Source organism: Manacus candei, unplaced genomic scaffold (genome assembly GCF_025592945.1).
Source record: "Manacus candei isolate 608988 ecotype Guabito, Panama unplaced genomic scaffold, ASM2559294v1 h1tg000022l, whole genome shotgun sequence".
In the NCBI taxonomy this organism is placed as follows: domain Eukaryota; kingdom Metazoa; phylum Chordata; class Aves; order Passeriformes; family Pipridae; genus Manacus; species Manacus candei.
In genome coordinates, this window is record NW_026138070.1 from 3649384 (window position 1) to 3661957 (window position 12574).

The window sequence follows — 12574 nt, forward strand, 5'->3', positions numbered from 1 at the left end:
ATTGCAGCCTCCTGCCTCGGGAGGATCCTGGAGTACAGCCCGTGTATCCTACAGTTATCTCCAAATGCAATCGTGTGGCACACTGATGAATATATCAGAACTATCCTGAAGTCTGCCATTGGTAGGAGGTGATCACTGCTACTGAACTGTTTGCCTGGTGATAGGGAAGGACAGGACTATGTGATTCTCAGAAGGACTTTTACACAAAGAAGTATGATTTTTCATGCACTTATACTATAAACATGGAGGATGGAGACCCTCTTCCTTCCGTGAAGATGTTTTAATCCATGTGCAAAAATACACCTTGAGTAATATAAAATAATCAAACACAGCATAATTAACAGAATGACACTCAGACATTTTATTGGGTCAGAAGAAAGGCCAGGAGGTGCTTTAGGACACATTCACAGATGGGCTACAGGCCTGTTCATCTACCAGTGCAGACTCATCACACTGCAGTACAGCTCATCAAGAGAGACTGAAAGAAGTTTTTAAAGTTTATATTCAGGGAAAGTACATGGTACAGGGAGAAGAGGGGTAGGGCAAGAGACCCAGCATCCTTGTCACAAAGCAAACCAATAAATGAACCTCTCTTACTACTTAATGACTACATGTGAAGATTATTTTGGTCTGATTACATTGGTTAAGTTACCTTTTAGGTTAGTTCATATCTGAAATATTTTCTAGTACTAACTAGCTTTTTGGAAAGCACACAGAGATAAAGCACTTCTTACTTTCAAAGCTCTCTATGACAATGATGTCAGCTCAGCATCCCTGTGAGGTAGGCAAAAATCAGCTGTTTTCTGAGACACAGAGAAGTTAAATGACTTCCTCAAAGCCACGGTGAAGAATGTGTTGGTTATTATAATATCCTTAAGAACCTGGAATGATACTGTTTTTCACAGACAGAGAATTGGAGGCAACCAGCATCTGCTAGTAAGGAATTACCAAATTTTCACCTCTTTTATTATTATTATACTTTGAATCCCCCCCACCTTGAGAAGTGTTCCACAGACACATATATGGACTAATGAGCTGTTTCATCTGAGTAACAAAAAGCACTGGTCCTTTCCAGCAGTAAGCAGACATCCCACCCAGGAAAGGGTAGCTAAGATACCACTAGAGTTACATACTGTATGATCAGTAAGATCTGATCCCAGATCTTACAACCACTACAATTATGGTTATCAAAGACATGAGCCAAGTGTTAGTTACTTTATGGAATTCAGCTTAAGTACTCTAGTTTTTGTCAAAGGAGTAGGAAAAAAGATAACTAAAAAAATAACTTTTAAACTGATAGGTGTTCAAAACCAAGCTGTCATAAAATAAAGCACACAACTGCTACAAAGGGCAGGATTAACTTAATAAACCTACATATCCCCATTGCAAGGTTAACAGGTTCATCAGCTCAGCCCTTAGACCTAGAAAAGCTTTTGGTTTGCAGAAAAGTGAAGTGGGTATTGGAGCCAGGGTCTTCTTCATTCTGTAGGTCCACAAAGAAGCAACAGGAGAAACTCTGTTGTGTATGTCTGTATTGAAAACAGTTTCCAAAACCTTCTGCCCCTCCATCCACCTGAGCTGAACTTCTACATTTTCTCCTCGTGTTTCTAATCTAAAGCAGTTGCTGAAGTCCATCTCCTCTTGCCTTGTGCCCAGTCAGATTAGAGAGATCATCTGCCCAATTTTAATAAAAGATAAAACCATGGCTCATTCAACAGGCCTGCAAAGAACCCTTCCCATTGACTTCAGCTCAGCTGTAACAGCTGGGTAACACTGAATACCATAAACCCAGTCACTGAACAGCTGGACTGTGTAATCTGGTACCATCAACTCAGCTTTGTACTGAAGTACAACCCACTAAACAGGACACTTGGCTCTTCCAGATCAACACCACAAGGGCATAACATCCCCAGGACAGAGGCAGGGTACCACCCTGTGAGTTTATTGCTACTTTATTGCTCGTGTGTAACAGCCCTTCAGTGGTCAGCACTCCTTCCAAAGCAAGGCTGTGCTCCAGGCACCAGCAGCTCCAGTTCAACACCTGCCTCGGCTCCTCCGAGCTTTCCACAGCTCCTGCAAACAAACTTCTCACCAAAACCCTGCACACAGGAAAGGAGTGTTTCTTCTCCACCACAGAAGAGAATTCCAGTTGCCACTGAGTAACAAAGTATGGATCAAATCCAGCTCTGCACTGGAAGGCACACTTTTTCCCCACTGTGTTTGGCATGTTTTTCACAGAGCTACATAACTGCTGAAACATTCAGTTCTCCAAAGGGCCACATGGACAGCAAGTGGCAAGAGCTGCAGGAGAAAACAAAGCAACACTGTAAGGAATAGAGGGGGGAAAAGAGGTGGAGAACATCCTTTCAGAGCTCACTTAATTGTGATTCAGTGACACAGACTCTGGACTCCGTTAGGAAAAATCTTGCTAATGAAACTGGTTTCTTCCTCTTTCCCATCCTAATTTTTATGCAGAGCCAATGCAATAATCCAGATTTGGGTTTTCTAAACCTGTATATTTCTCCTTTGCTAAACTGGGCTTCTTAGAATAAGACATATTCTGGGCATCTAAATAAACTGAGAAAAACAAATGAAAAAAAACCCCCACACCTTTTTCTAAACCAAGAATTTGTTCTTCCACCCAGGTATCCACTAATCCACAGCCATTCAGAGAAAGCTCCCCTTTAACTCCAAAACTGCCACTTCTAAGCAAATGCAAAAATGGAAACCATTCGTTTTTCTACCCATTGAGGGCTTTCCAGTTGCATGGTTTGCATTTGCAGCTTCAGCTTTCGTGGCAGAATACAGATTCACTGGTTTTGGCTCAAAATTTGTGCAGTGGGCTAATTGTGCTCCATTTTAGCACCACGTTCCACAGAGATTTATAACTTCAAAATTTCTAGACTGTAATGAACAAGCAACAGTTAATGAATCTAGTGCATTTCAGGGGGCTTAGAAATGAAAGCTCAACATTTGGCCAGGAAAAACAAAAAAAAATTAAAACATACAACAGAGGAACTATGTTGACAAGAGACTGAAGTAATAGCACCTATGTTGTTGTGATGCTAAACATTTGGCAGTGTTTCCTCTTGACCACAAAGGAGCCACTGGACTCCCTGGCCATGGTAAGAAAAGAAGTGATAAAAGCAATCACTGTGCTTGTGAAGTGAACAGAGAGTTTGACTTGAGGCTCCAGCTTTCATTGAGCTGACAGTGAAAAAATTCAGTGGCAGAAGGATGAGGTTTTTCAAACATTCCTACACCTCATGTCACCTTGCTCCCCCTGAGGCAAAGCCACACAGTTCATCCCTTTTGAAGAACTGACAAATCAGTTTTATACAGTCTGCTGTACAAGCTGACCAGGACTAGAAATGGTAAAATTCACAAAGAACAGTGTGAGACAGTCTTTCCGTTCTCCCCACTGTCCATAACGGGTCATTTACCCCCCAAAATCCCAAGTTAACTGGCATGAATACTGGATTGTGAGGCCTGGCTCTACAGGTGGTGTCACAGCTTGGGCAGAGCCCCGGCTGGTGCCAGCGTGATGCCAAACACATAGAACAGCCCCAGGAGGAGGTTGAGCTTGGCTGTCCGCTGAGGGATTTTGTTGAAGCTCCGGCTCCGGAACTGTCTCTCCAGCGAGAAGGCCATGGGGATGGTGAGCAGTGGCAGGGCCATGCTGATGGTGTAGCGTGTGGCCAGCACACAGAAGATCAGGTAGGGCAGGAAGAGCAGGACGGTGTAGAGGATGTAGGAGAAGGTGGGGCCGATGAGGATGGCCAGGGTGACGATCCCCGCCTGCCGGTCGGACTCCATGTCCCGCGTGTTGTTGCTGTGCAGGATGGCCTCGGTGCTGAGGGCCAGGGGCACGGCGTAGAGCAGGGGGGACACCGACAGGTACCCCACCTGCACCGCGTGGGCGAACATGACAGCCAGCGGCCCGAAGGTGATCAGGATCACCACGTCCCCCAGGGCTACGTACTTAAATCCGATCCCTGTGGCAAGACACAAGAAAAGGAAGCATCACCAAACAACTCCAGTCTGACAGAAGGGAACGGATGACACGACAGAGCAGCCCTTTCCCATGGGAATATGGCAAAACAACCAATGCACATGTAGATATGGACAAGAAGCATATTATCCCTTTTTTTCAAAGATAATGGAGGAAATGCAGCTTCTGGATTACTCCAGTCAAACAACGTAACAGAAACCAAGGACCAAAATGAAGCATCGCCAAACATCTCCAATTTGACAGAAGAAAATGAATGACACAACATACCAGCCCTTTCCCATGGGAATATTGCAAAACAAGCAATGCACATGCAGCTATGGATAAGAAGCATATTCCTGTATCAGGAATGGTGTGGCCAGCAGGACCAGGGAAGGGATTCTTCCCCTGTACTTGGCACTAGTTAGGCCACACCTTGAGTGCTGTGTCCAGTTCTGGGCTCCTCAATTCAGGAAGGATACTGAGGTGCTGGAGCATGTCCAAAGAAGGGCAATGAGGCTGGTGAAGGGTCTGGAGCACAAGTCCTGTGAGGAGCAGCTGAAGGAGCTGGGGGGGCTCAGCCTGGAGAGGAGGAGGCTCAGGGGACACCTTATTCCTCTCTACAACTCCCTGACAGGAGGGTGTAGCCAGGTGGGGGTCAGTCTCTTCTCCCAGACAACCAGCAGTAAGACAAGAAGGCACAGCCTTAAGCTGCACCATGGGAGGTTTAGGTTGGACATCAGGAAGAAATTCTTTCCAGAGAGAGTGATTAGACATTGGAATGGGCTGCCCAGGGAGGTGGTGGAGTCACCATCCTTGAAGGTGTTTAAGAAGAGACTGGATGTGGCATCAGTACCATGGTTTGGGTGACAAGGTGGTGTTGGGTCAAAGGTTGGACCTGATGATCTCAGAGGTGTTTTCCAACCTTGTTGATTCCGTGATAATAAGGACCAGGTTCTAATATCCATCTTCACATCTATTTCTATTTCTATTAAGTACCTATTTCTGCAGAAATCCCTACAAATAAGGTACTCTTCAGTGTGATCTGGCATACTAGAACCCAATCCTGAAGAGAAATATAAAATGCTCAGAACAAAATGCAAAACTGACAAGATTCTTTCCGAGAAACCAACACAGCTGAATGTCTGACAGTTTGAAACTGAGATGGTTTTTCTTCTCCTAGTAATGATGTTTGTATATATCCAACACAGGAAGGCACTAAAATTATCCTCCTCTCATTAAGAACAAACATAAACTGTTCAGCATTCACAATTAAGCTCAAGTACAGAATAACAACAAAACATTCCAAAACAAAGTAACAATTCCACCAAAGAAAATAGGTTGCGGGGTACTCTGCTAAGGAATAGGAGATAAACATCACAAAAAGATTCAGCAATGGTTCTGATAAGCACCTAAAGCCATATATGTAAATAACAATGTTTCAACACCACTTTCCAACTGAAGAACTTAGCAGGACTCTTCCCACAACAATCAACTGGGAAAGAATACAAGTCTATGTACCCGTACTCCAGGAAACACCACCAAATACTTTTATGGCAGTACACTACATAAATAATTTGCATCTTCTAGAAACCTTGGACAATTCAGCTAATTCTATCACATTTACATTCAGAGTTACAGCACTTACCCCCGGTATAAAGGAAGGAGCTAGAAAGTCCTCCGAAGTAAATCAGCGCCAGGTGCTCCAGCTTGAGCGTGGAGACAGCGTAGAGCCCGGCAGCGCAGATACAGCCCACGGTGTACAGGAACACCCCAAACCGCACCACGTCCTGCGGCTCCAAAATCTGGTCCACCAACGTCCTGTCATCGCTCTTCTTGTGATCGATGCCCTTGGAGAAGTCGTAGTAGGTGTTCACCAGGTTGCCGGCGCCGTGCACGGCCAGGACGGTCACGGCGCTCCCCAGGAGCAGCCCCGGGTCCAGCGCTCCCTCGGCGCGGTAGGCGAGCGCGCTGCCCAGCGCCACGGGGGTCAGCGAGGCGCTGAAGCTCCACGGCCGCAGGGCCAGCACATAGGCCGCGCATTTGTGCCTCCAGCCGCCGGGAGCGGCCCCCTCAGCGCCCGCCAGCGCCGAGCCGCCGCCATTCCTCTCGCTCCCGCGGGGGCTCTCGGCGCTGATGCTGATCTTCTGCACCGGCTCCGCCGGCCCCATGCTCGCCCTGCCGGCTCGCAGCAGCAGCAGCAGCAGCAGCACCTAGAAAGGGAAGGGCCGCGCGTTATCGGGGCGGCGGGGCCCGGGGGGGGCCATGGCGACCTGAGGGGGGAAGCGGGAGCGCCGCCACTAGCCGCCTTACCGCCGGCCCGCCCCGCCTCGTCGCCCCCGCGCGAGGGGTTCCGCACCGGCCGGCACCTCCCGGCGTACACAGATTGAATGGAAAAATTAATCGGCCCGCGGCGTCACGCGCGGCGGCGAGGGGGTCACCCCGGGGCACGCGCCGGCACTGGGATTGGAGGAATCGTCGGGGGCACAGAGTGCCCGCAGCCCCCGCGGCCGCTCCGGGGGCTGTCACGGGCGGCCGGACACATTTCGACGGCGCGCCGCTCCCCGCGCGCATGCGCAGACCGCAGCCACACCCCAGGCGTGGGGCAGACGCGGAGGGACCGCAAAGATCATTTAAATTCCCACCCCTGTGCCGGGTGGGGACACCTTCCAGGGACCAGAGGGCTCCGAGCCCACTCCAGCCTGGCCTCGGGCACTTCCAAGGATGGGGCAGTCACAGCTGCTCTGGGCAACCTGCGTTAGGGCCTCACCACCTTCACGGCGAAAAATGTTTTTCTGATATCTAATCTAAATTTTCCCTCTTTCAGCGTTCCCCCTTGTCTTGTCACTACAGTTCCTGAGGAAGGGTCCCTATCCGGCCTCCTCGTAGTCCCCTTCAGGTTCTGTAAGGCTGCCCTGAGGTCTCCACACAACCTTCTGTTCCTTCCATAGGGGAGGTGCTCCAGTTCCCATCTCTTCCCTCCAGCGTGTGACGGCACCACACAGCTCGGTGTCACTTGCTGACGGTGCCTCAGTCAAACCGTCCATGTCGCCGACAAAGCTGTTGAGCAGCATCGGCCCCACACGACCCCCGAGGGACCTCTGTCCTCACTGATCTCCACGTGGACAAAGAGCCGCTGACCGCAGTGCGGCCGAGTAGCCAGTTCTTTATCCATCCGTCTAATCCCTGCCTGTGCAGCGCAGAGCCCGAGACGGCGGCGTGTGGGCTGTGCGGACAGCGCCGAACGCCCCGCACCAGCCGGTGCAGACGCTGTCGGCGACCCCGCACACCCTCCGCGCTGCAGCCCCGCCATGGCGGGCGCCGCAAGGAAGGGCGGAAGCCGGCGTCTGGGGGGTGGGCCTAGAGAGCCAGTGCAGCCTTTCTATTCGTCAGAACTACTGCCACTCACTACGCCTGGCTCTATGATTGGTCAGCAGGCGACTGTCCTTGCCGTTCCTTGGTCTAAGGGGCGGGGCTGCGAGCGCCCCTTCCCTTTCGCTCTTTTTCTATTGGCCAGAGTCCATGCTCATCACGGCGTTCCCGGGCGCCCATTGGCCAGCGGGGGCCGGCCGGCGCGGCGGGCGCGGCGGCGGGGCGGGCGCGGGGCCCGGAGCGGGGGAGCCGGCGGGGCCGGGGCGGCGGCGGGTGAGTGAGAGAGTGACTGGGAGCGCGCGGCGGTGCCTCCCTCCCCTCGGCATCGCCTCCCCTTCCCCTCGCCTCCCGCTGCCTGCCCGCAGCGCCCCGCCCGAGCCCCCGGCGCCGTGGCGGGGCCCAGGCTCAGCCTTCCCTCAGCGCCGGCCTGCAGAGCCCCCCGGGCGCGGGCCTGGCGGGTCCTGCTGCCAGCGCGGCCGTGAGGGAGCCCCGGGCAGGGACACCGGGCAGCGGCGACGGGCAGCACCCCCCGGCTTCTCCCTCGCCCGGGGGATCCTCTCCCGGCTCCCACCCCACACTGCGATCCCTGTGGACCTCTGGGGAATGTTTAGGGAGAAGCAGTGGAAGTTTTGGTGTCAGTGCTCGGTTTGGGCTTATGTAATATGAAAATAGCGGGGCGGGGGGTGGTGTCAAGCCTCTCAAATGCTCTTGGTGTAAAGAAAGACCCCTGAGAAAGTTTGGTTGCGTGTTGTGGTAGGAGAGCCCTGATTGCAGTGGTTGGTGTTGCTATAAGTGGACTTACCATCTGTAAATATCTGCTGGAGGATGTAATGCTTGCCAGGCCCTGAGTGCTGAGTCTTCCTTGTATTGGCATAACACTGGGATTTCCGTGGACAAACTTGGATGGAAGTGTTCAAGGAGGAGTCAGATAGGATAGTGGTCTAATCCTGGGAATGATTGTGCCTACTTCTTGTGGGCTAATTGCAAACCCCAGTCTGACTCTGCTCTTTTTCAGCTGTTGCATGACCATTGATTTAGAATTAGATCACCATGGGGCACCTGACCTGCTGCAGTGTATTTTGGTGTTTGAGGAACTGGAGAGCAAATAGACTGGGAGTCAGGATACGTGGTGATACAGTTTTATCACGGGCCTAAGGAATATACTCATTTCCTGTAATTTTATGCTCTGCTGGCACAGCATCCCTGCATGCCATAGGATGTGTGCTTTGAAAACAGGCAGCAGGAGCAGCCTCAAGGAAGAAGCTCAGGTTTTCCAATTCAAGCAGTAAAAAAAAACATGTCTCTCTGAAGAACTTGCAGGACTGGATGCCCCCGGACCCCACCTGCCACCACCATGTCGGGCACCGTGTCCATCCTCCAGCAATTCGCCAATGGCTTGAAGAGTCGCAGCGAGGAGACGAGGGCCAAGGCTGCCAAGGACCTGCAGCACTATGTCACCATGGAGCTGCGGGAGGTGAGTGCTGCAAATGGCATCATTCCTCCCTGGGTGTCCTCTGAGGGCTGGGTGCTCTGGCAAGGGAGATTTTTGGAACGTGGAGCCTGGTCTCAGAGAGGAGACGGGGCATAGCAGGGAGCTTGTCTTTGCCCTAGCATGCAGAAGTGGTGAGTTGGTGACACAGATGGGTGGTCAAGCACCACAGGATATCCAGAATAAATAAACTTACTGCGTCCAGGGCACAAAAAAGAGATGCTGTTTTGGATTTGTAATGGGTGGTTGATTTAATTTCTTTCTGTTCAAGTGATTTAAGAAGTGTTGTCTTTATGGAGGTTTTGGGGGCAGGAAGGAGGGAGAGAATGCTGAAAGCTGATTTGCACTTTTTGCTTTTACAGATGAGTCAGGAAGAATCTACCAGGTTCTATGATCAGCTGAACCATCACATATTTGAGCTGGTCTCTAGCTCTGATGCAAATGAAAGGAAGGGTGGCATTCTGGCTATAGGTGAGTAAAAGGGCTTAATGCCTCTGGTGAGATTTCTCTTCAGGCATCTGCCTTCAGAGACAGATTTTCAAAAGAAGTGAGCTTTTATACTCAGGGCCTGATGTCTGACTGCTCAGTAGGCTCATTGCTGGGCTCTCAGAATCTGTCTGAAGTGTCAGCATGGGAGCTGCTGAGTGCTGAGAGTGGCTGAAAACCTGATGCTTAATAGGCCCTGAGCTTCTCTGGGAGTGGAGCATCAAATGTGAGTGCTGAGCACGTGAAAATTCTGTTCTGGAGCTCAGCTGCAAACACTTTGTTCTGCCCATTTATATGTATCAGGGTGCACTGCCTTTCTCAACTCTTTTCTGTCTGGGGAGGCTGATTCTTGTTATTTAAATTTACCTGTCTCCATAACAGCAGCTTCCATCCCTGGGAAGGGCTCACCAAGCTGCTCTGGTTCTGATCAGCTGCTCCATCAGTGGCTCTGGTTGTGTGTTCGCTGTGAGGTGGCAGAGCTGCATCTCTTGGGGAAGTCAGCTTGCATAAATACTTTGCCTTCCAAGCAAGTGGCCTGTGTTGTAGCAGTTACTTCTTTAATAACCACAGGAGGTGTTTATGGTTTAGGCTCACAGAGCTAGTCATCCAATCCCAACGTGTTTGAAGACAGTGAAAGTCCCTTAACTAGAGAGATATGTGTTGACTTTACCTGATCTTGAGGTGATGGTATCACTTCAGAATTGTTTCTGTGAGTTTAGTGCTGTTGAAAGGTGCTGGCTTGACACTCCTGGACACTGATGCCTTCTTTGTCTACAGAGCAGGTACAACCCAGGCACTGGCAGTGAAAGCTTCTGCCACACTGCTGCCTGATGAAGTGCTTCCATCCTGGCCAGGACAGACTATCTCTAGAGCTGAAGGGGAGAGCATTTCCTTGGTCCATTCAGTCTTTGACTTCTCTCCTGAGGCAGACCAGCCATAATAGTTGCATGTGGATGGATGCCTTTCTGTTGAGAATGGGTCTGTGATCTCAGGGTGGATATTTTTTTTCTCTTTTAAAACTAAAAATGTAGAAGATCTATGAAGCTACTGAGTGTGTTTTCCTGCTCACTCAACAAGTTCCAGCTCAAAAGAATGGTGGCCCTTTCCTATTGCTTGAATATGTTTTTTTTCTTTGTGAGGCGTTAATGGGAATCTTTAAGGAATGGATAGGGAACACTAACTCTCATCCAGGGATTACCTGCTGTCTACCTCACTGACTGTTAAGGAGAACCTCCAGCATTGCTCCCTCTCTCTTCAGCAAGCCTCATAGGTGTGGAAGGAGGTAATGCCACCCGAATTGGCAGGTTTGCCAACTACCTGAGGAACCTGTTGCCATCCAACGACCCCGTGGTGATGGAAATGGCCTCCAAGGCCATCGGGCGGCTGGCGATGGCTGGAGACACCTTCACAGCCGAGTACGTGGAGTTTGAGGTGAAACGGGCTCTGGAATGGCTGGGAGCTGACAGGAACGAGGGCCGAAGACATGCAGCTGTAAGTGATCTTTTTGTTGTCCTCACCTGTTTGGGAACGGGACAGTTGGGGTTAGAGAACAGTGGTGGGAGATGTGCACACAGAGAGCTGCAGAAAAGCTCTGGGAATGTCTGAGGATCTGAGGTGCTCTCATGGCAGATAGTGCTGCCTCATTGCTTTTACCTTAGCCCAGTGACTAAAGAAGGCTGAGATGTGTGTTCTGATGTGTAGGAACTGTAAAAGTGTGGAGCTGGAAACAGTCAAACTCACAGATATCGACAGTCTAAATAAATGATACTACGCTCTACAAGTTCCGGGGTTTGTCTCTGGGTGCTCATCCTCCAGATTGTTCCTGTTTCCCTCCCCACCTCCAGGTTCTTGTCCTGCGGGAGCTGGCAATCAGCGTGCCCACCTTCTTCTTCCAGCAAGTGCAGCCGTTCTTTGACAACATATTTGTGGCTGTGTGGGATCCCAAACAGGCCATCCGAGAGGGAGCTGTGTCTGCCTTACGAGCCTGCCTTATCCTCACCACGCAGCGGGAGCCGAAAGAGATGCAGAAGCCCCAGTGGTACAGGGTAAGAAAACGGCTTCGTTTTGAAGCAGCCCCTCACAGTGCAATGCAGATGGTCAAGGACCAGTTTTCAGAAGAGCTGGCTAAGCTAAGAACCTGTGTCAGCTTTGTCAGGAGAAAACTGCCTCCCCTTGAAAGGGTTGAAAATATGACGGGTTCCAAAATGAGTAGTTGCTTTAATGCACTCTAAAAGTAAGAAGGAGACTTAACTCCTTCAAGAACCTATTGCTTTGTCTGTGGCTCATTTTCAGCTGTTAAACCTGACCTAGTTTTAGACCCATGCAGTCATCTATCTATTGTCATCTCTTACTAGCAGATGGTTTTATTGGTGCAAATAAAACCTAAATGAGAAACATGAGAATTCTTTGGTCTGAACCTTTGCTTTGCTGCCATTGTCAAGCTTCACGATATCAAATAAGTTTTGGACCTTGCAGTCAAATGTTGTGAACTTGGATTCCTTATAATCAAATAAGTGCTGATGGAGTTTATACCATGCTGTTTGATTAGTGCTGTTGAAAATGCTTTACAGCACAGTCTACAACTTTGGGGGTGAATCTGGGTTTTGTTCTGTTGTAGTTCTGTTATTACTCAGTTGAGGTTTGTGGCTACTGTTGGAAAATTCAGGGCATCAGTAACTCTTGACTGGCAGTGCTACTTTGTTTCCACAGGCTCTGTTTCTGCATTATCACTGAGATTTTTTTGCTTTCCCCCCCAAGCATACGTACGAGGAGGCTGAGAAGGGCTTTGATGAGACTTTGGCCAAAGAGAAAGGAATGAATCGTGATGACCGAATCCACGGTGCCTTATTGATCCTCAATGAGCTAGTGAGAATCAGCAGTATGGAGGGAGAGGTGAGCAAAGGAACAAGTTGGGGATCATAGGGATTGATTGATTGACAGTGTGTAGCAACTCTGCAGTCTGTGGAAATATCCCACTGTGTTTGGAATGGGGTTGTTGGGCAGACAAGTCATCTGAACGTGGAGTCAGAGCATTGATTATTACAAATCGAAGTGTGTCAGAGAAATGACAGGGACAAGTTTGGGCTGAGGTTGTGTTAAGCTCTGATGGAAAGGCTGTTAACTGGATTAATTACAGTGAAAAAGAATTTTCTATGGAATGAGGACTCTGTTGCATGTTAGATACCCAAATATTTTTAGTGGGTTTTTGCTCAGTTGATGTTTTACAACCATTTGGATAT

The 12574-nt window shown here is 49.7% G+C and overlaps 2 protein-coding genes across 3 annotated transcripts in view; one reads left to right on the forward strand and one right to left on the reverse strand.

The window, feature by feature from the left end:
• Positions 1-261: 261 nt before the first annotated feature.
• Positions 262-7308, reverse strand: UBIAD1 (UbiA prenyltransferase domain containing 1). Its single transcript, XM_051786238.1, has 2 exons — positions 5637-7308; positions 262-3995 (listed from the first exon to the last, which is right to left on the reverse strand). The coding sequence occupies exons 1-2, from the start codon at positions 6157-6159 to the stop codon at positions 3508-3510; spliced, it is 1011 nt and encodes a 336-aa protein (XP_051642198.1). The 5' UTR covers positions 6160-7308; the 3' UTR covers positions 262-3507.
• Positions 7309-7586: 278 nt separating this feature from the next.
• MTOR (mechanistic target of rapamycin kinase) overlaps positions 7587-12574 on the forward strand; it is a 62412-nt gene continuing 57424 nt past the window's right edge. For both annotated transcript variants that reach the window (XM_051786176.1, XM_051786178.1), the window contains exons 1-6: positions 7587-7633; positions 8672-8834; positions 9212-9320; positions 10594-10826; positions 11180-11380; positions 12093-12227. In XM_051786176.1, coding sequence (XP_051642136.1) covers positions 8715-8834; positions 9212-9320; positions 10594-10826; positions 11180-11380; positions 12093-12227 — 798 coding nt within the window. In that variant the 5' untranslated portion in view covers positions 7587-7633; positions 8672-8714. The remainder of the gene's footprint in view (positions 7634-8671; positions 8835-9211; positions 9321-10593; positions 10827-11179; positions 11381-12092; positions 12228-12574) is intronic.

Excerpts from the sequence above, each read along its gene's own strand:
- UBIAD1 (XM_051786238.1), bottom strand. The coding sequence starts at position 6,159 with ATGGGGCCGGCGGAGCCGGTGCAGAAGATCAGCATCAGCGCCGAGAGC. Across the intron at positions 3,996-5,636 it reads CTCCTTCCTTTATACCGGGG|GGATCGGATTTAAGTACGTA; the intron begins GTAAGTGCTGTA and ends GTCTTGCCACAG.